General features: G+C 36.1%; 1 protein-coding gene across 1 annotated transcript in view; it reads left to right on the top strand.

The window, feature by feature from the left end:
- Positions 1–7,546: 7,546 nt before the first annotated feature.
- LOC127856246 (mucin-2-like) overlaps positions 7,547–22,181 on the top strand; it is a 59,730-nt gene continuing 45,095 nt past the window's right edge. Inside the window, exons 1-10 of the mRNA XM_052392339.1 lie at positions 7,547–7,778; positions 11,567–11,770; positions 12,371–12,432; positions 12,947–13,048; positions 14,143–14,305; positions 16,384–16,574; positions 17,487–17,598; positions 17,868–18,029; positions 20,465–20,532; positions 21,732–21,839. Of these exons, the coding sequence (XP_052248299.1) occupies positions 14,236–14,305; positions 16,384–16,574; positions 17,487–17,598; positions 17,868–18,029; positions 20,465–20,532; positions 21,732–21,839 (711 nt within the window). The 5' untranslated portion in view covers positions 7,547–7,778; positions 11,567–11,770; positions 12,371–12,432; positions 12,947–13,048; positions 14,143–14,235. The remainder of the gene's footprint in view (positions 7,779–11,566; positions 11,771–12,370; positions 12,433–12,946; positions 13,049–14,142; positions 14,306–16,383; positions 16,575–17,486; positions 17,599–17,867; positions 18,030–20,464; positions 20,533–21,731; positions 21,840–22,181) is intronic.

Here is a 22,181-nt window from a genome sequence, read left to right as displayed (position 1 = left end):
GTTGATCAGTTTGTTAAATATCCTTGCTTTATATTTCATATCAGTGTATTGAGTGCTCATATATATGTAAATTGTTTATGATTTATCACATTTATTTGAGACTTTTGGGTAAACATTTATTTAAGAAACAAAAGATATTAAATCTGATATACTTTCTATATGATGATTCATGACGGCGTGTTTCATTGTTGAATATGCTTGAAGCATGTTAATATTTGTGAAATATTTATTATAATTATATAAATGTATTGTTATATGAAAGATTCCAATTATTGGGATGGAAGTTAAGAATGTTATAATATATTATAATGGATTTTTTCAAGAATTTTGTACTACAATGTCATTATTTAAATATAATTAAAACACAAATGGCATTCTTTTGGGGGCAACGGCAGAACATGATGTTTGTTTTTTCACAAACAAGATGTAAATAATATCCGCCATGATCCATGGTAGTCAGTAAAAAGTTTGAATTCAAGGAAACAGCACTTGTTAGATTAAATAAAATCCAGTGAAATCAATCATATGATAGGTCTAAGCAGTGTGCTCTATGCTGTCAAAACCATATGCACGATTTTACATGTGGATGCACAAGTATTCAATTGATGGACACTGGACAGTTTTAGTAGCCAAAGGTCTAGGTCTTGGACACCAGGAATTTCAAGCGGAATTTTTACCCCCTCACATAGTTAAACACACGGCTCATTTTCAAATTTCAGAAATTTTAATGTGCGATCGTTTTATTACTGTGTGCTAAAAAGTTGTAAGGAAATACTTTTAAATATCCTCAGATATACACTAAGTATTTTCAATTGCTACATAGAATATAGTATTTGTTGAATTGTCGTGTTTGTATATTTCGTAGACCGCTCACATTTTGGAATAAACAAAAGTCACTTGTCTACCTGATTTTCCATGTCATATTTATGTTGTCTGTGTGTGTTTTGAAATTTTAGGTATGTATATAGCGCTCCATCAAAGTAAGGAGAGAATTATTTGTTATTAAACCATATAGTCAATTATTAAATTTTATACTGTAAATATGTCATATTCATACATGTGTACATAGTTCAAATGACAATGTGCAAATTTTATGTGTAAATATATATGAAATATCCTATGCCTTCATCAACGTGGTTGTTGTTTATTGCTATGTGTACCTTATTGATGTGTGTGTTAAAGTAGAAAAATAATATGAAATAAATATCAGTGGGGTAAATCACACACTAGTATTGAACACGTTTTTAAAGGGCCTTTTCACGTTTTGGTAAATTGAAAAAATTAAACAAAAATGTTTAAGATTCGCAAATTTTCTTTGTAGTTATGATATTTGTGAGGAAACAGTAATACTGAACATTTACCATGCTCTAAAATATGAATTATATGCATCTTTTGACGATTAAAAATCTGAACATTTTAAAGCGTTGCAACGCGAAACGATTGAATAATTTGGAGAGTTTTGTTGCTGTCGTTTTATTTTGGGATACTACGAGGATTGCTTAATATAAACTATAAAATAGATCACTCATTGTATGAGCACGGATGGCCGAGTGGTCTAAGCTACAGACTTTTTCTCCAGGTGTCAGTAGTTCGAGCCCAGTTGAAGGTGACTTTTGTATGCCCCCAAAGAAGGGCATTTAGTGATCGCACTGTCCGTCCGTCTGTCTGTCCGTCACACTTAACGTTTAGGTTTTAAAAATGCTCATAACTTCAATGTCGCTTCAGATGTAACCTTCATATTTGGTATGCATGTGTATATGGACAAGGCCTTTCCATATGCACACAAATCTTGAACTAAGGGTCCGCGTTTAGGTTTCAAAATCTGCGTTTATTTTTCGAAAATGCTCATAACTTCTATGTCGCTTCAGATGTAACCTTCATATTTGGTATGCATGTGTATATGGACAAGGCCTTTCCATACGCACACAAATTTTGACCGCTTTGAACTTGAACTTAGGGGCGTTTAGGTTTCGAAATCTGCGTTTAGGTTTCGAAATCTGCGTTTAGGTTTCGAAAAATGCTCATAACTTCCATCAAAGCGTTTTTCGGGGGCATATGTCATCCTATGGCGACAGCTCTTGTTTCTTTCTCTAATTGCAGTGGCTAGCCGTACGGCCCCGTACGACTAGCCAATCGGCTCGGTACGTATAGCCTTTCCTATGGGGATTGTCTAGCCGTACGGCTTAATAAAGTATAGAATTGTCATTCAGTGCTGTTAATCAGTAATAAGTTTATTTAAGCTCATAAAAGTACACAAATTCTTCATCTGTTTCGGCTTCCTTTCATGTGATACGGTTTCTAATTTGATTGTATAATTAGTCGACGTTCCTAAGTAAGGTGTGACAAACTTTAATGAGTTGCGACATCAATATTATGAAATACAATGACGGCAGCTGTCAAAGGTAGGTCTTAGAAATTGAGTTACACAAATAACTTAATTATCTGTTAAAATATTGATAAATAAATGGTTTCATACAAGCAATCTATCAGTTCTCCGAAAATGGCCGTGTACTTTAACCGTTTGGGAAAAATTATCCACTTATGTTGCGTTAATAGGCAAAATTGAACTGTACTAGCGTTCAAATTGTGTACAGTATTACAAACGTAGTTCAAGGAAAATTGAGGCTGCTAAAAGCAGATGCCCTAACAAAACTTTCAATGAAAATCTAAAAGTGTCGGAAATTACATACAGTTGCATTCATGGAGGGAAGAACGTATGCATATTCTCGATGTAGAGAAAGTTGTACTTTACTAAAGACTTTAAAACAAGATGCGTTTGCATTACGATCTGTCTCGGAGTTGTTTCCATTTCCATTGTGCAGCAATATCGTGTACTCTGAGAACAAAGTTATGGTTCTGTTTATAATGTATAATCTAGATAAGAGGTATAGGTTATCTTAAATGATTAAGATAATAAAAGTTTGAATACGCATGTACGACTTAAAATGCGCGTGGTGCATATTCTCTGTGTAGAGAAAGTTGTACATATGGAGTCCAGCTTTTATATACCCACAAACTATGCTTTTGATCAAATTTAAGACAATTATAATTGTTTCCTTTGGTTTGAGCGAACCGTGTCATATTAATGCATATATCGGTGGATTTAGTGAAGTTTGTATATGGTATCATTTCTCGTGCATCGCGCATGGCGGTTCTTTTAAGTAACATGATTTAAGATATGAGCAACTTCATATGTCATACATGCGAAAAACGAAGACACGGATAAGCCTATGCATACTCGACATTACATGTTACTATTGTATTATGCCCAATTGTCGTGAAGTGGTGCCTCATATTGTGAAAATAGGGTATATAGCTTCATGTTGTATATGCTTTTGTCAAGTGCTATTATCTGAAAGCAATCAAATCATATTTAATTGTTTTCGTTCTATAATACTTCTTTAAATTTGTGTCAATTTACGTTTCCCGTTCTCTTTTATCGTTTTATCCTTTTCACGTTAAGTTTCCTTTTATTTGTTTTGTTATAAACTTTTCTCATTGTGATGTCGCAATTTTCGTTGACTTAGTTAAGATTATTTACTGTATATTTGATTAATGTATACATTTGATATTTGCATGTACAATGCGTAATTATATACTCCATAACTGTGATTTATATTGATTGCTGTCATTGTTGTTTGGCGAAATACATTTAAATTTTCATATCTCCCTTATTTAAACCCTTTATATACTATGCACGAATCGGATTTCCAACCACGACAAAACATAAACCAGACTGCAAATTCCGTGACGACGACTACACGAACTAGTCTCAATTTTTTAATTTGTCTATCTAAGTGGCGAAAACAAATGCACTGATTATCTTGCGGGACGTTCATGTAGCGAAAAACAATTATCATCTAATCAGCCTGCGTGGTAGCACACAATTTTAAGTACATGTATTAGCACGTTTTTTCATGACGCATGTCAAAGAAATCTGCACGTAGATCAATAAATAATCAATATATTTATTTGTTACAACTGCCATACGGCTAGACAATCCCTATGTACGTACAGAGCTGTACGACTAGCCGTACGGGGCCGTACGGCTAGCCTATTGGCTAGACGAACGGGGCCGTACGACTAGCCACTGCCTTCTTTAATTTTATTCCTTTTTTACTGGAGCTTTTTAGATCCAATGTTTACATTTATCAATATAAAGCTTTTAATGACAAACTTCAATAAATGCCACAATCTGTGAAATGGATACCAAAGGTTCAATACATGTAGCACAACAATACAAGTTTTCTTCGTGAGGTGAGTGCTAATACAGGGTGCAGGATCACGTGACTCTGTGGGGTTACAATTGAAAGTTAATGGATGTAAACACACCGGTATGTGGCGCTTTTCTCCAAATAACTTTTTAAAAACCACTTTTCTTAAGAATTTACAACCAGTGCATAAAATACTGTTTTTATTCTGCTTTTGGCAATGTGAAATACATCAGAATTATTTTATTTGATAAGCCTTTGTTCTTGGCCAAATATTCTATGTGAAACACATTTATCACCGTATCTGACCTGGTCAAGTGGAGTTTCTTCAATTGAGTCGCGTTCTGAGAAAACTGGGCATTATGCATGAGCGTACAGTGTCGTCCCAGATTAGCCTGTGTAGTCCGCACAGCCTAATCAGGGACGACACTTTCCGCCTTAATTGGATTTTTGCTAAGAAGAGACTTTATTTAAACGAAAAATGTCATTAAAGCGGAAAGTGTCGTCCCTGATTAGCCTGTGCGGACTGCACTAGGCTATTATGGGACGACACTTTACGCACATGCATTATGCCCAGTTTTCTCAGAACGCGACTCACTTAGTCTCGCTTCTGCCTTGAACCAAAAACCACTCAAAAATTGAAAATCTTTTAATAACAACTAACTAGACGGAAATTGTAGCAATATTAAAAAATTCGTCCTAACTTTCGTCACTAGTGTAACCCAGCCAGAAAAATCTCCAACCACAATGGAGATTGATCCCGGGACCTCTCTGTTCCAAATCAGCCAGACACTCTACCGCGTCGCTATAAAAGCTAGCTCATATAGCAAGGCAGTGTAAGTTCTCCTTACACCGAATCCTGCTACACACACACTCTCCAATATAGAAATTCTTCCACGAATTGCATCCATGCCATGACATCTGATGGACGTCTTACTCACATGTAAGTTTTGTTTACGTTGGGCGCAAATGTAACCCAGTCAGAAAAATCCCCAATCACAATTGGGATTGAACCCGGGACCTCCCGGATACAAATCAGACGGACACTCTCCCGTGTCGCTATAAAAGCTATCCCATATAGCAAGGCAGTATAAGTTCTGCTTATACCGAATCCTGCTACACTAGTACGTTAATAAGGTAGGTGTGCTGGGACACGCTCATGGGGTCGTATTCCAGAAGCATCTTAACTTAAATTTCATTCGTATCCTTAAATAGGGAAATTTTCTTAAGTGTTTCATTTCATATTGCAATAGATTGGAATCAAGATATACATTTAATTAACATCATTATGCCAATGTTATTTTAGGAATACCAAAAAAACCCATGTGTTTCCTTATTTAGTAACGAAATACAAAACATTGTAATTTTGAACTGAAGTGAAATTATTTAAGAAATGACTTAAGAGGTTTCTGGAATACCACCCCTGGTCATCGCATAATGCAGCGTCAGGCGCGGAAGCACCTTTGAAACAGTGAAATACACCCATCTCTGGTATTGTAATGAAAGAAGTCCAGCAGTCGGACGAATGGTTCTTATAAAAGAAACGTTAAATAAAAGGCTTAAAAGACAAGCTGTTGTTCTGCGAAAAACGAAAAAAATACCCGAGAATCGGGGATTTGTTTTGTCGAGACATAACGTCAATATAATAGCATTTAAGTTCATTATTGCTGAATAGCAAATCTGTTGCACTGCACGCGCTAGCATCATCAATTGTAGAGAATATGATATCTCTACCATCGGGGTACGGTATAGTGTTCCAAACACTCGGAGAGACAAACCTATAAAACATAATGGACAAGCTGTTGTCAGTATTGTTTGCTTTATAATTTATATGTATACGTAAATACCCGGTGTATGTTTACAGCCATGCTCAAGGTGGTTCTTGATTAACAGTCGGTCACTTCATGCTTTTTTGAGGATAACTGCGTGTTCGTTTACAAAAAGCATGTGCTGTCCTAAAAATGAGTGAAAAGGTCGGTGTTTATTTATTATATTATCATAAAATCAGCATTTCGATGTGTCCCACCTATAAACATCCTCTCTAGAACGCTGAACGACGTTCTAAAGCAATATATGAGTAAATATTAAGTATTTATTGAGATTAATTCGCAGTTTGGCGTTATGAAAATTTTCAAAACAAATGTCATAGAAAAACAAAAGATTGTGATCATTCCACCAATCGAAATGAACAGGTTTGAAAATACGTTGTTTGTAATCATAAAAACAAATCTGAAATATTAATGTAGCGTTAGTAATGCTTTTTGACAAATGTTTAGAGAAAGGTGTATTACCGAGATAACGTTTAAACAACAACAGAACTTCAATTGGATGTGTAGTTTAGTGGTAGAGCTTTTTAATTTCTCTTCTTGATGTTCCTAGATTCGAATCCCAACGCATGCACTTTTTATATTTCTGATTGCAAATGTAAGTGAAAATTTTCAAAAATAAGAGAATATGTGAACGGTTCACCTTAAATATTATTTTGCGAAGACGACTTCCCATGTAATACATTTCTATCGAAACGACGTAGGGGCCGACCGTACGATTACCTAACTTTCTGAACGTTTCGTGATGTCTATCGTTCAACGTCGGGCTGATGTCGAACCAATAATCGTATGTTTGTTTATAATGTTATCTTTGAATAATAAATAATCGTGAACATGCATGAATATTAGTCCGTCATCGATACGTTGGTTCGAATAAATGCTAAGAAATAAAACGATGGAGCTAAATTAACATAGAATGCACCCCCAGCCCCCCCCCCCCCCCCCAAAAAAAAAAAAGATTAAATAAAAAAAGAAAATACATACAAATAAAAATTCCATACAGTTATGAAAAAAACACTTTGATAAGCCGTACATCTGCACACACCTCGCTTAATGCATGTCGATATTGGATTCAAGGGATTGCTGGCAGACAATGGACAATTTAAACAGCGACGTGTGTACATTTGTTATGCAATACTATTAGGGTTCCAAGAACGTTGTTTTTATTTTCTGTCATGTTTTTTTTTGCGCGACATGTGGTCATATCTTCATTTGACAACATCAATTAGCATCAAAGCGATTGTCATTAATACGGACTAATTAAAGAACACAAACGCGCCGTTTGCTTTTGTTTACCAAGCGCAACAGCAGATATAGATTTTGGCAAGCCAGCTTTTGGAAACGATCGTTGAATCTAATACAAACATACTAGCCCACACGAATTTCGATACCACAATGGCGTCATATGTCGTTTTGTTTGCGCGCGAGAGGCTATTCTTACCTCTATCCAATCACCGATGAAGAGTCTGTCACCCTGGCACGGAACCTAAGGATTGAATTTCAACCTCAAAGCGATGTATAAAACCCGCAGGAAAACGAAACCCGTTGAAAACCGACAACGGACAGCGAGGATATACGTCCGGTCATTCCAGTTTTCAACTCTGTGCGCGACTATAATACAACACTCAGTGGTGGTTGAGAAACTTTTCGGCCGCTGTTTTCCGAAGTCCTTAGGGACTATGAATTCCCTACATGTTTTTGTTTTATTGGTATTGACCCTCGGAACTGTTTATGGAGCAAGGTAAGAACGTTTTGTATTCTTAAAGTAAATCTATGTTTAACCCTTTCAGTGCTGGAACCGAATTTTGAAGGCCTTTGCAAACAGTTTGGATCCAGATGAGACGCCACAGAACGTGGCGTCTCATCTGGATCCAAACTGTTTTCTATTCTGATAGTAATTCTTTGAAAAAAAATGAAGAAAATGCTTATTTTACAAATTCAGCAGACGACATTTAGCAGACGACAAATTTCCCAGCATGCAAAGGGTTAACAATTCATGTTGCAATTGTAGCTTTTTCATGGAGCACTGCTGAGCAATTAGAACCTTACATGTTGCAATTGTTACTTAGCAATTCTTTTTTTTATATAAATATTGAATAATAAGATTGGCGCATAAGAATTTCATAACTTTCCACGAAATCTGCCGGCATTTATTTCGGAATAGAATAAAGTCTATATGTGTGCATTTACACCGACGTACTTTTCGATTTGTGCTTTGCATGTTATATTATAGATATGTATAAACCATCAATGTTGCGTGAGAAAGGATCTTAATTAATCTGAAATTTGAATGCAATGTTTTGAACATACATATAAATTCATGCCATTTGTGCATTTAAAGATTTTTAAAATCCTCAAGCATTATGCCTACCGCACTTATCTCTCTACTTGACAAGATTCCTGTTTTAATATGTTCCACCAAATTATCGCAACTTCCGATGATAAATATTTTCAGAACAAACTTATAATTTTAGCGCTGCGTGTTCAAAGCTTAAACAAAGTATAAAATAAATTTTAAAATCCGTGCGCACAAGTTTTCAAATCGGCCAATCACATTGAAAGGGAAAAGTTTACTTTAATGTTGGTTCTTTACAAGCCAGAGAACAGTTTTAAAAGAACACCCCTTTTCTTAAGTATGTCACGAAATAACACTTAGCGTATAAGAAATAATTAATAAATTGTAAATGAACTGCTTTGAAAATACATTCAAAATTAGTTACATCCAAAACAGCCCACTCTTGGGCAGTTCATATTGTCTTTCTAAATACGTCATTAATGCATCAACATGGATGTATAGAGAATTAATCATATTCATAAAATCAAAAGAATAGCCTAAATACAATTTTAAAAACCTATACAGGTCCGTCGCCGGCATTTTTAGAGCGGTGCGGTCATGTTAATTATCATGCTAAAATAAAGCTTAACAAAATCTTAGTTAGACCGTGCTCAGAAAAAATGGGGTTTAATGCATGTGCGTAAAGTGTCGTATTTTTCGTTTCAAGAAAGTCTCTTCTTAGCAAAAATCGAGTCTTTGCAAAAAGTGTCGTCCGTGATTAGCATGTGCGACCTGCACATGCATTAAACGTCGTCCGTGATTAGCATGTGCGACCTGCACATGCATTAAACCCCTTTTTCACTGAACACGACTCATTTATATCTGTCAATACAAAAGTTGCATGTAAGCGCTACGTCGGTGTTAATTACTCTGTTATTTTTTTTCTTGGGAGCTTCACAACAATGTTTGGCATTTAAACAAATACGCCCGGATCTCGGAAATCCGGACTTAATGCATGTGCGTTAGATATCATCCAAGATAAGCCAGTGCAGTCAGCACATGCATTAAGTCCAGTTTTCCCACAACGCGGCTCAAGTGTACAGGGGTCGTATTCCAGAAGCATCTTAAGTTAAATTTTATTCTTATCCTTAAATTGGGATATTTTCTTAAGTGTTTCATTTCATATTGCAATAGATTGGCATCAAGATATACATTTAAATAGCATCATTATGCCAATGTTATTTTAGAAATACCCCCCCCCCCCCCAAAAAAAAAACAACAACAATAAACAACAACATGTGTTTCCTTATTTAGTAAAGAAATACAAAACATTGTAATTTTTAACTTAAGTGAAATTATTTAAGAAATGACTTAAGATTTTTCTGGAATACCACCCCAGAACCAATGGTAATCGTCGACACGCCTGATGGCAAGCACTAGTTGTTCTCTATGGTAACTGATTTCTCGTTCTGTTGTATAAGCGGGCTTGAAGTACGACAAATAGAAAGCGCGCCGATGCGACAAATGGAGTAACTTGTTGGTTTGGCGTGTCCGCGTGTAGGCAACTATAATGACCGCGTTTAATTGTCGTTTTGGTGTGATGTCGTTTAGGCGCCCTAACATACCCGTAAACACGCAACAACGACAAGTCAGAGGAACCAACACAACAATTGAGCGCAATGATGAGAATAGTTTGACAGATCAGCTTTTTACCGTCCTTGTCTAGTGGGACGCGCTGGCCGATTGGCGCTCTACGGCCTTGCCCTAGTAACTAAAAAAACCCTCATAACCTGGTGTCAGCGATACTGTTTTTCCAACTTTTTTGTGTTTTTGTTCGCAAATTTTTAAAGTGAACCTATATCTTAAATAGGAACACCGCCAATATGTTCTGGATTAAAACAACAACAAATGAATGAATATAATATAATATGATTGAATAACATTTATTTCCGATCATATGATCATAAATATGACATCTAAATAAAGACCTATAGAATATATTCTATAGGTCTTTGCTCTTACGAAGTATACACGTATTCCGATACAACATTTAGTTCGCATATTGGCGATATTTAGGGGAGATAACTTTGTGAGGCTTTCCCGATTTTTTTAAATACAGTTACTCCCCTTATTCATACAGTATTCGTTTATATTGAAGAATTGTCTACAATGTACCAATCATCGATGGATCCCACATTATATAACGTGTGATTAATTACTGACAAAATTTCGTGATCATAAATATTTATGAGCCAATTTATAACTAATGAAATTACTCAGTCATTTTGTAATGAATGAGGTCTCGCAAAACACAAAACAGGTACATATGACAAGGCGAAGCCAGCCTGAATGTGGCGGTTTAGACAATTTGTCGTGTAATTAGTTAAAAATGCGTGAAGGCATCGGACACTGGACCTTACTTCAAATTACAAGATTTAAAAAATAAGTATCCTGACCTCAATCATGAAGCATGGCGTATTTTAGTGAATATGATTTCCAACCAAATAAGTACAGATTTTCGCAAGATCGCAGTCAAAGACACATTATTCTTAAATATGGGAAAGGTTTTATTTTTAAAACAATACATTGTTCCGTATGTAAATTGTATTCTAGTTTATGGCAGCCTTTCTGGTACTGCCCAAGTTTTGCTTTTCAACCAAATTTTGACCTTGCAAAAATTCTTAATAATTACTGAACTGTCTAAAGCCTGTTAAAAGAAAATAATATGAATCATATACAATTATTCTTGGTTGAATACCCCATACAATTCAATGTTTGTAAATTTTCATTTAGTAGTTAAATCCTCTATACACTGTCTTTTAGCCATAGATTTTCACAAGCAGGGCAGTTTATAACATTAAATCCTATACATTTTGTCATTGTGCTATTTTATTTAGCAATTTTTTCCTTCTTTATGAAGTAGCCTTATAAGGCACACTCAAAATCAAGGGAACATTACAAAATTCCAATTGTCATCCGAAAAATTCACAAAAGGAAGAAAAAATGCGTCAATTTTGTCCCAAAAGCACATTATCCAGCAAGTAAACAAATAAAATGAGCACTGGAACATATCATTTCAGAAAAAAAGGCATGTAAAAGAATGTGGAATTACCCAGCAATTAAAAAGATGAAGTTTTCACTACTTTAATTTTCCCATTACCTGATTTATTTTAGCTAATTTTTCCCAATTGGCCTGGTACCAATACATTTTCCGATTTCGAAGTTAAAAATAGCTGTATTTGTGATTATTTCAGCCACATTTGCGATGTTGTCCAAATGCAGACGGATTACACTGAAGACAGGGCTAAGAATTTCATGACCTTGACCTTAGCCGGCTGGACCCTGAACAAGACTATGTCTGGCCTCAATATCTACACTACCGAACAGCTGTATGACCGAATCTTGTCCTGGCAGAGCATGAAGAACGCCAACGATACACCTGTTGTTGTCTTTCAGAAGTACGTATTTTTGTTTTGTTTAAGGCATGAGGTTTGTTTAACCCTTTACCACTTATAACGTATTTTGACGCATTTGTAGTCCCATAGAAAGTTACATTTAATCAAAGACCTTTCTTACTGGATTCAACATTTAAAGGCTACATTTCCAACCCTAAGATACTGATGAGCAGCAAACAGCATACAATCTGAACAGACTGCGAGTTACTCGCAGGCTGTTTTGGTTTTATGATGTTTGCACATAGCTATTTTCACTTTGCTTAAACTTAGACTTAAAAGAGAATTAGATGCAAGCTGTTGTATGTGAAAATCTGTTCAATATTGCTAACCAGGGCCCAAAACGTGATGCTAGTATAAAAATAAGCAAAACGTCATAAGACCATTTTTGAAATGATTAAAAGTTTATCTGTAAATAATAATGATGTCATAAAGCATTGTCCAGTGTCCAGTTAAAACCATATACTTTTCATGTTTTCAATAAAAATATGATCTTTATTGAAAACTAATCAGCTCAAAGTTAACCCATAGTAAATGAAGAATAATAAAAAAACAAACATAAGAATACACAACTTTGGACCTATTTTTTATATATCTGTTTTAAAGGACAAAAGAAGTACAAATGGAATCCTGCTGTGCAGGCTGGAGTGGAGCACTGTGCGACCAAGGTTTAGGATTTGATTACTTTACATACGAGCTTCACTCTGGGAAAACAGGGCTAAATGCATTTGCGTGAAGTGTTGTCCCAGATTTGCCTGTGCAGGCTAATCAGGGACAATACTTTCCGCTTTAATGGTATATTTTTTGTATGAGTGTCTTCTTAGCTAAAATCTGCTTATTATTAAGTATTTATAATCTGTTGAACTTTCGAAGTAAGGATACATAATTTTCTTTTTTTTCTCTAACTGGTGAACTGAGAATTAATTAAAAAAAAAAAGTTGGATTTATAAAAGTTTAACATTAATAACTGTAAAGGAATATTTGAAATATTTACTAGTTTGAACTATTGTATTGCAAAATGACTTATAGATGCCTGAAGTAACTTAAGTCTAAAGAAATTGTATGGATTTGAGATGTTGACTGAATTTTTCGTTAGTAATCTTCCAAAATAAGGGTTTAGCTTTGTACCTTACTTGCCTATATGTGAATTGATTTTGATCTATAGATGCTCTTTTAAAACAGCTTCATGCGATCCACCATGCATCAATGGCAACTGTACCAGTCCGAACACGTGCGTGTGCAACAATGGGTTCAACGGATACAGCTGTGACGAAGATGAGACCGGTAAGCAAGCATCGGAAATATTTGGGATGAGCTCTGGGAAAAAACGGGCTTAATGCATGTGCAGAAAGTGTTGTCCCAAATTAGCCTGTGCAATCTTCACAGGCTTATCAAGGACGACGCTTTCTGCCTAAACTGGATTTTCGTGAAGAAGACACTTAATTGAAACGAAAAATAACAAAAACAGAAAGTGTTGTTCTTGGTAAGCCTGTGCGGACATCTCAGGGGTGGTATTTCAGAAGCATCTTAAGTTAAATTTCATTTCTATCCTTAAATTGGGAATTTTTCTTAAGTGTTTTCTTTTCATACTGCAATAGTTAGGCATCGAAAATAACATCAAAATAACATTATTGTGTCAAGTTTGTTTGAGTAATACCAAAAAAACATGCATGTCTTTATTTAGTAAAGAAATACAAAACATTCAAATTTTGAACTTAAGTGAAAATATTTAAGAAATGACTTACGATGTTTCTGGAATACGACCCCAGGCCAATGCCCAATTACACTTAACGCACATGTACTAAGCCCTGTTTTCCCAGAGCATTGCTCATTTATATATGAGTCGTGTTCTGAGAAAACTGGGCTTAATGCATGTGCGTAAAGTGTCATCCCAGATTAGCTTGTGCAGTCCGCACAGGCTAATCAGGGACTACACTTTCCGCTTTTATGACATTAAAGTTCGTTTAAATGAAGTCTCTTTGTAGCAAAAATCCAATTTAGGCGGACAGTGTCGTCCCTGATTAGCCTGTGCGGACTGCACAGGCTAATCTGGGACGACTTTTACGCACATGCATTATGCCCAGTTTTCTTAGATCACGACTCATATTAATATGCATGTGATGGATTAATTGCGGAGATGGGTGACCATTACTGTTACGAATAGAGTTAACAAAATCCTATCACAATGTGCATTTATAGTAAGGGAGATGATTTTCTTGCACCAGACTGTTTAAACATGTTTGTGATGCATGAATTCCAGAGAACATAATGGATGACCAGTGCTGATACACATATATACAATATTGACTTATACAAAGGGAGGTTTTTTTCTAGCACCAGACAATTAAAATATCTATTTTGCGACGAATCAATTCCAGAGAACATAATGGGTGACCAGTACTGCTACAAGTACAAGACATGCAGTGGTGAGAAGCTCGAGGGGTTCCTTGGAGTGGAGACCAGTCAGGACCATGTGCTGCAACAGCGGCGGAGGCAGCTTTGGTCGCTCGGGTAGAGCGTGCACTAAATGCTCCGTACAAGGTGTGTTTGTATGTAGTTAATTTCATCCCTGTTACAGTGGTTTATGTGTTCAAATATGAGGTGGAAATTCTGCTTCATTCCCTTTTTTTAAAAAGTGTATATTTTTCATAAATAACAGCCCCAAACTCCCTATTGCACTCCCCCTGCCCCCACTCCCACAAACACACAAAAATATACATTTTTTTAAAGAAATGCTTTGATGTTAACCCTTTCAGTGCGGGAACCGAATTTTGAATGCCTTTGCAAACAGTTTGGATCCAGATGAGACGCCACAGAACGTGGTGTCTCATCAGGATCCAAATTGTTTGCTTTTCTGATAATATTCTTTGTATTTTTTTTGAAGAAAATGCTAATTTTAGAAATTCAGCAGACGACATTTTAGCAGACGACAAATTTAACAGCATGCAAAGGGTTAAGAAATTGCAACATTTAGTTCATCACTCTGTGCAGCTGCATAAGTTGTCTGGAGTTCCTTCCCCTTTCACTACGTCACTGGGAGTTCCTTCCCCTTTCACTACGTAACGGTAAAAGAAGCAGGGTACCAGAATACTCCATAAGTTGAACCTTAGTCAATTTTAACAATTTTATTTTATTTTAAATGCAAAAGTACTTTAATATCAACAACACAAATTTCCTAATTTTATTAAAAACAACGCGATTTGTTCAAATTCAAATGGACGTGGTCCCGTCTCAAAATGGTGAAAAAACACAGGTTTTAATGTTTTTAATTTAAACCCTATAAGTACAGTACCGACCTGAGACCATTAATCCTTTCCCACTCAGAGGCAAAGTGAAAATGGCTATGTGCAAACAGCATAATACCAGAACAGCCTACGAGTAACTAGCAGTCTGTTCAGGTGTTATGCTGTTTGCTGCTCATGTGTATCTATGGATTGGAAATGAAGCCGATAAAACTTGAATCTAGCATGCAAGATCTTTAATTAAATTAAACTTTCTTAGGGACTACAAACACGTCAAAATACGTATCTTAAGTTGTATGAGGGCTAAACGACAACTGCAGTATCTCCCTCTTTATTTAATATGAGTTACAACAGTCTTCCGTTCACCCCTCGGACCTGTAAAGGGTTAAGTACGTATCTAAGTGGTAAAGGTTTAATGTAGAAGTGCTTATTACTGGTCAACCAGCAAACCCAGGAAAAGTATGAGGAGCTTTTATCACTGCCGGGGTATGACTGATTTGCTGTTGAAAATGGTGAAAAAGAATCCAAACGAAAAAGCAAAGTTATACACTTTCCTCATACATGTGTTATTTTATACCAGGCATTGTATCTGAATTTATACACGGGATGTACACACAATTAATTCTTGCGACATCTAAGTACCCACTGCATAAAGGCAAACACAAAACAGGTACATATGACAAGGTGAACCAGCCTGCATGTAGCGTTTTAGACAATTTGTCGTGTAATTAGTTTAATATTCGTGAAGGCATCGGACACAGGACCTTAATATAAAATACAAGATTAAAAAAAAAGTATCCTCAATCATGTAGCATGACGTATTTGAATGTGGTTTCCAGTGATGCATGTCATTTGAAACCTAGACTATTACAGTTGTAACCAAATAGTACAGATTTGTTATACCAGGCATTGTATCTGAATTTATACATGGGATATACACACAATTAATTCTTGGGACATCTAAGTACCCAATGCATAAGTTTTGGAAACGTACTCATAAACAAGTGTGTTAATGTTTTTTGATAAATTAATTTTCTTTTCCCATTGATTCTTGATTTAAGTGACCAGTTAGCGTAAACAATATAAATCAGGTAAAACAGATAGTGGCAGGGACAGGAACCAGCAGGGACCCACTAGCCGATGGCCCCTACAATTTGTGATAGGCTCTTAATTTTTTTAGAAGACTCCAATATTTGAGATGGGAACAAAATGATATTTTTCGTTTAAAGGAAGTCCCATTTTACCGAAAATCTAGTAAAAGCGGAAAGTGTAGTCCCTGATTAGCCTGTGCAGGACTGCACAGGCTAATCTGGGACGACACTTTACGCACATGCATTATGCCCGGTTTTCTCAAAACGCGACTCATATTGTCTTCAGACACAGAGTCACCAGTCAGCACCTACTGCGTCAACTTCGGCAAGTCGCTCTACCGGACGTTTGACGGCTATGAGTACAATTTTCTTGGCCAGTGCACGTACAATATGGCAACAGACTCGCAGAATGTCTGGTCCGTGTACCTCTCTGTGGTGGACTGCGATGTGGATCACTCCTTCCTTACTTGCCGCAAGGTAGATCTGGATTTTGGCGTCCTCAAAGCTTTCAATAAAATGAGCCTTTATCTTGGAAATTGGGCTTAATGGATGTGCATAAATACGGAATATTACGCTAGTCAATTGTTCCATGTGTTTGTATCAGTTGAGTGGCTTGTGTGATGACGTATCTCTCGAGAGGCGGAGCCTCGAGCGTGATACGAAATAGTGCAAGCCACGAGACTGATACAAACACTTGTAACAATTGACTTGTGTAATATTCCTTTTATTATATACAACTTTGAATCATTTAATTAAAAAAAAATAAGTTTAAGCGTTCATAATTCACCAAGAATGCTCATATAATTTTCTGCATTCAAAGTGACGTCATTAAAAGTTGTCCGGCTAGTATGGTAATACGGAAATGGAAAACTAGCGAGTTGCATAATACCGGAATTATTTTTGTGAAGTTGTATTTAACAGATTGATACAACTTGTATATTTGGGAACATAGAGATTTTTACGGGTGAAAATAAGAATTTGTTTATTTCACTGCAGAAATGTCATATTTTATCATTAGGTATAAAAGAAACTAAAATGTTCTTTGTTGTGTGTTTAAGATCTGTTTTAAAAAAGAAACAGCCTTTGTTTCTGTACCAGCAAGATTTGTAAGCATGTTTATGATTACATGTATAATATAAGGGGCTTTGATGAAATTGTCAATTGGAAGTTATTTTAATGACATTTTACTACATTTTGCTGTATTATTTTACAACGCTATTCTGAATGCTAATATGCAAAAACTTTATGGTGCTTTCATAAATACCCGTAATAGACATGATTGTTTCAAAATTGGGTGCAGTTTATATATGGTTGTGCATCAAACATTAAGTTTAGGTTTCTTACTATACTTCAATGACAGTTATAACTACAGTTCTATTGTATTTACAGGATCTAACAATCAACTCCAATGGACAGCAGGTGCAGGTGAAGAATGGGACGCTTTTTGTTGACAACGTGGCCTTATTAGTGGACGAGAGCCATTCAGTGCAGGCCACACAAGGTTTGTTCATTATGCTCCGATCTAAGAAGCTGGGTTAATTTTGGTTTCCGATCTTTAAATCCGAAGTTTTTATGTCATCTTCACAAAATTTAATTTAAATGTTTATCATTTCAGCCCATTTCAGGCAACAACAAATGAACCATACTTTTGTTTTCTTTCTATCATTTCGGCCCATTTCAGACGACAACAAATGCACTATTGTTTCCCTTCTATAATTTCAGCCCAATTCAGGCAACAACAAATGCACTATTGTTTCCTTTTGTTTTTAGGGATTGCTGCTAGTATCCAGGGTGACTTCATGTTCATCACGTTACAGGGCGGTGAGGTGTACGTGAAGACTGACCTTAAAACCTCTGTCTACATACACATACAGAAGGGGCGGGAACGCATGCTTACCGGTCTTTGTGGAAATGGGAATAGCAACATGAGTGGTACGTAAACATTTGTACATACACATACAGAAGGGGCAGGAACGCGCTAACTGGTCTCTGTGATAATGGGAATAGCAACATGAGTGGTACGTAAACATTTGTACATACATATACAGAAGGGGCGGGAACGCGCTAACTGGTCTCTGTGATAATGGGAAAAGCAACATGAGTGGTATGTGTACATTTGAGCCTGTAAAAGTGGTCTTTAATGCATGTGCATAAAGTGGCATCCCACATTAGCCTGTTCAGTGTGCACAGGCTAATCAGGGATGACACTTTCCGCCTTGACTAGATTATTGTTAAGGAGAGACTTCCTTTAAACAAAAAATACCATAAGAACGGAAAGTGTCATCCCTGATTAGCCTGTGCAGACTGCACAGGCTAATATAGAATGTCACTTCATGTACATGCATTAAGACCAGTTTTCCCTGAACGAGACCCAATTGTCACAACTGGGCCCAGATCAAAACTTTGGATACTTTTATTATGCTCCTTCGTCTGTCCCAGACTGTCCGTCCTTCCGTCTGTGCGTCCGTGTGTCCGTCCGTGCACAATTTTTGGCCGGGCTATTTTTCAGCAACTAATGACCGGAATTCAATGAAACTTTATGGGAAGCTTCACTACCAAGAGGAGATGTGCATATTATCAGCGGGTTCTGGTCGAATGATTTTTTCAAAGAGTTATGGCCCTTTGAAATTTTCCATTAACTGTACATATAGTGCAATTCTTGTCCGGGCTATTTCTCAGCAACTAATGACCGGAATTCAATGAAACTTTATGGGAAGCTTCACTACCAAGAGGAGATTTGCATATTATCAGCCGGTTCTGGTCGGATGATTTTTCTCAGAGTTATGGACCTTTGAAATTTTTGAAATTTTCCATTTACTGTACATATAGTGCAATTCTTGTCCGGGCTATTTCTCAGCAACTAATTACCGGAATTCAATGAAACTTTATGGGAAGCTTCACTACCAAGAGGAGATGTGCATATTATCAGCAGATTCTGGTAGGATGATTTTTCACAGAGTTATGGCTCTTTGAATTTTTTTATAAAAAAATACTTGTCCCCCCAACTACTGTGCCCTCAAGACGTTTCCTTTTATCTGAATATATAGTGCAATGTTGTGACTAAAAAAACTTTGGGGAGCATCACCCGTTTCCGACGGTTTCTTGTTTTTTAAGCTGTCTCTGGAATTGATACATAAAGATAGCTGCGCAGTAGGAGGGTGATTTCAATAAATATCTGCAGAAAAACACAAAAATAACCCCCAAATTATGATTTTTGTAAAAAGTTCAATATTTTATTACCTATTCAGATATATTTACTTGGATTGGAATGTTCTTACAATTCAAGACTGATCTACTAAAAAATAGCCACCATGAAAATAATTGTGTGTGAAAGTATTAAAAAATTATAAAATGAATGTCTAAGTAAAATACCGCTCACAACATAAAAACTACAATAATAATTTTACGCAAAACTTAAAAAAGTATTCATAGAATATTAAATTCGACCTACCGTTTATTCAAAAGATGTCCAAACTAACTGAAGTGAAAGCTGAAGTCTTGTTGCAGTAAACCACAAAGCAAATTTAATTGTTAATTAGCAAAGCGACTTATTTTTCCGCCAACAACTCTGCTCATCTAGACCTTAAGACTTTGGCAGTCTTATTACAGTGTTTTATTGTCTTCACTTCATGACTTTTAACAAATACATTTTACAAAAACAATGCGAGCGAAAGCACAGAAACGGGCACTTGAAATAGAGGTTCAATGCATGAGTGTAAAGTGTCACCCCAGACATCCTTTGAACACTAAATTCTATTAACCCTTTCAGTGCGGGAACCGAATTTTGAAGGCCTTTGCAAATGAATGAAAAAAATCGAAGAAAATGCTAATTTTAGAAATTCAGCAGACGACATTTTAGCAGACGACAAATATCCCAGCATGCAAAGGGTTAAAGCGGAAAGTGATCAGCCTGTGAGGGCTGCACCGACTCGTATGGGATGACACTTTATGCAAATGCATTAAACTCAGTTTTTCTCATAATGTGGATCACATTAATTTCATTTCTTTAGAGCTTTTTATGTCCCCCACCACTATAGTGGGGGACATATTGTTTTTGCCCTGTCTGTTGGTTGGTTGGTTGGTTGGTCTGTTTGCGCCAACTTTAACATTTTGCAATAACTTTTGCTATATTGAATATAGCAACTTGATATTTGGCATGCATGTGTATCTCATGGAGCTGCACATTTTGAGTGGTGAAAGGTCAAGGTCATCCTTCAAGGTCAAAGGTAAAAAAAAAGTCAAAGCGGCGCAGAAGGGGACATAGTGTTTCTGACAAACACATTTCTTGTTTACTAATGAATTAATTACAAAAATATGAGAGAAAGGCTCACCCAAACTATAACATGATACATGCGTCCATTTTACAGATGACAGTCTAGGCGCAGGTGCCCTCGGTGGAAACGATTTCAGAATAACGGTGCCCAATGAAAGTTCGGTAATTAGTCTCTGATGTTTCTTTTTACTAGACCCTTTACAACTCAGATTCGCAAACCATTATCTAATGATAAGCAGCAAACAGCATAAAACCTGAACACATTGCAAGTTACTCGAATTGCTCGCAGACTGTTTTGGTTTTATGCTGCTTGCCAATTTTGTATTTTTCCTGAGTGGGAAAGGGTTAATAGGCCTTTTTGCTGTAGTCAGTATTATATTTCAACACATTTGTAAACCACACATCAGTACATAATCTTGATTACTCAAGAGGGAAGTTGTGCCGTATAAACTCAGCAGTGTTTTTTTAGGGTCAAATTTTTGGCCGGTATGTGGCACCATTCCTAACATCAAAAGGTATATACTTTCACTGAATGACTCCCTTAAATACACATTGAAGGTGTCCAATAATTTAGTTTTGTAAATAAAATGCAACATGAAGTTAATTTCCCTTTCACCTTTCTACGGATTGAACCTTTGTAATAAAATCTTGAAAACTTTTATTCCAAAAAACAACAACTGTTTATTCATTGAAATCTTATAACTAATTTCTTCTTGACTTATATTTAGAAAACAACAACATGCTAAACCCTGCTACAAAATAAGCATTACTACTTTATAAAAAGGGAAATAAGTCACATTTACGATTGAAACCCGTCCTGAGAAAAAGGAGCTTAATGCATGTGCACAAAGGTGTGTCCCAGATGAGCCTGTGCAGTCCGCACTTTCTGCCTTAACTGGATTTTTGTTTAGAAGAGACTTCATTTAACAAACAATTCCATGAAAGCACTGGTTAAACCCTGTTTTAACAGAGTAAAGCTCGATTATTTATGTCATATTCTTAATATGCTGATGCCGGGTACCACAATTATGTTTTCATATTGTCAGTGTCCTGATGCTGGGTACCACAATTATTTATTTCCTATTCACAGTGTGTACTGATGCCGGGTACAACATTTATTTATTTCCTATTCCCAGTGTGTACTGAAGCCTGGTTCCACAGTTATTAATTTCATGTTCTCAGTGTACTGATGCCGGGTACAGCAATTATTTATTTCCTATTCCCAGTGTACTGATGCTGGGTACCACAATTATTTATTACCTATTCTCAGTGTACTGATGCCGGGTACCACAATTATTTATTTCCTTAGATTCTCAGTGTACTGATGCCGGGTACCACAATTATTTGTTTCCTATTCTCAGTGTACTGATGCTGGTTACCCAGTGGACAGTTGCATCACAAATGAGGACAAGATCAATGCTCAGGAGGCGTGCAGTTACATCTACACACTGTACCAGGGAGTCAAAGCTGTGAGTAGCACTATTGAGCCTTACTAGGAAGATTTTAAAGCATTTTTTGGAGAAAAAAAATTCCCTGTTTTAATGACTTAATTATTTTGTAATATGTATAAACACACAATTAACAATGACATGTACATGAATAGACTTATTTTTCTATATGATATGTGTTTTAACTGGGTTATAACTATAAATACAAAAACAGATTTAATATTTTCTCACTTCTACCCTTTTACATTTTTTTACTTTACTTAAATTATTTATAACACAATTATATTAAGTGATTCTAAACGAAAAAGGTTTCCGTTGTACAGCTTAGTAACATTTAAACTATGATTACAGTGTTGAAACAAC

The sequence above is a fragment of the Dreissena polymorpha genome, chromosome 13 (assembly GCF_020536995.1).
Source record: "Dreissena polymorpha isolate Duluth1 chromosome 13, UMN_Dpol_1.0, whole genome shotgun sequence".
Classification (NCBI taxonomy): Eukaryota; Metazoa; Mollusca; class Bivalvia; order Myida; family Dreissenidae; genus Dreissena; species Dreissena polymorpha.
Note: the sequence above shows the minus strand (reverse complement) of the source record. Positions and strands in the feature narration are given on the sequence as shown.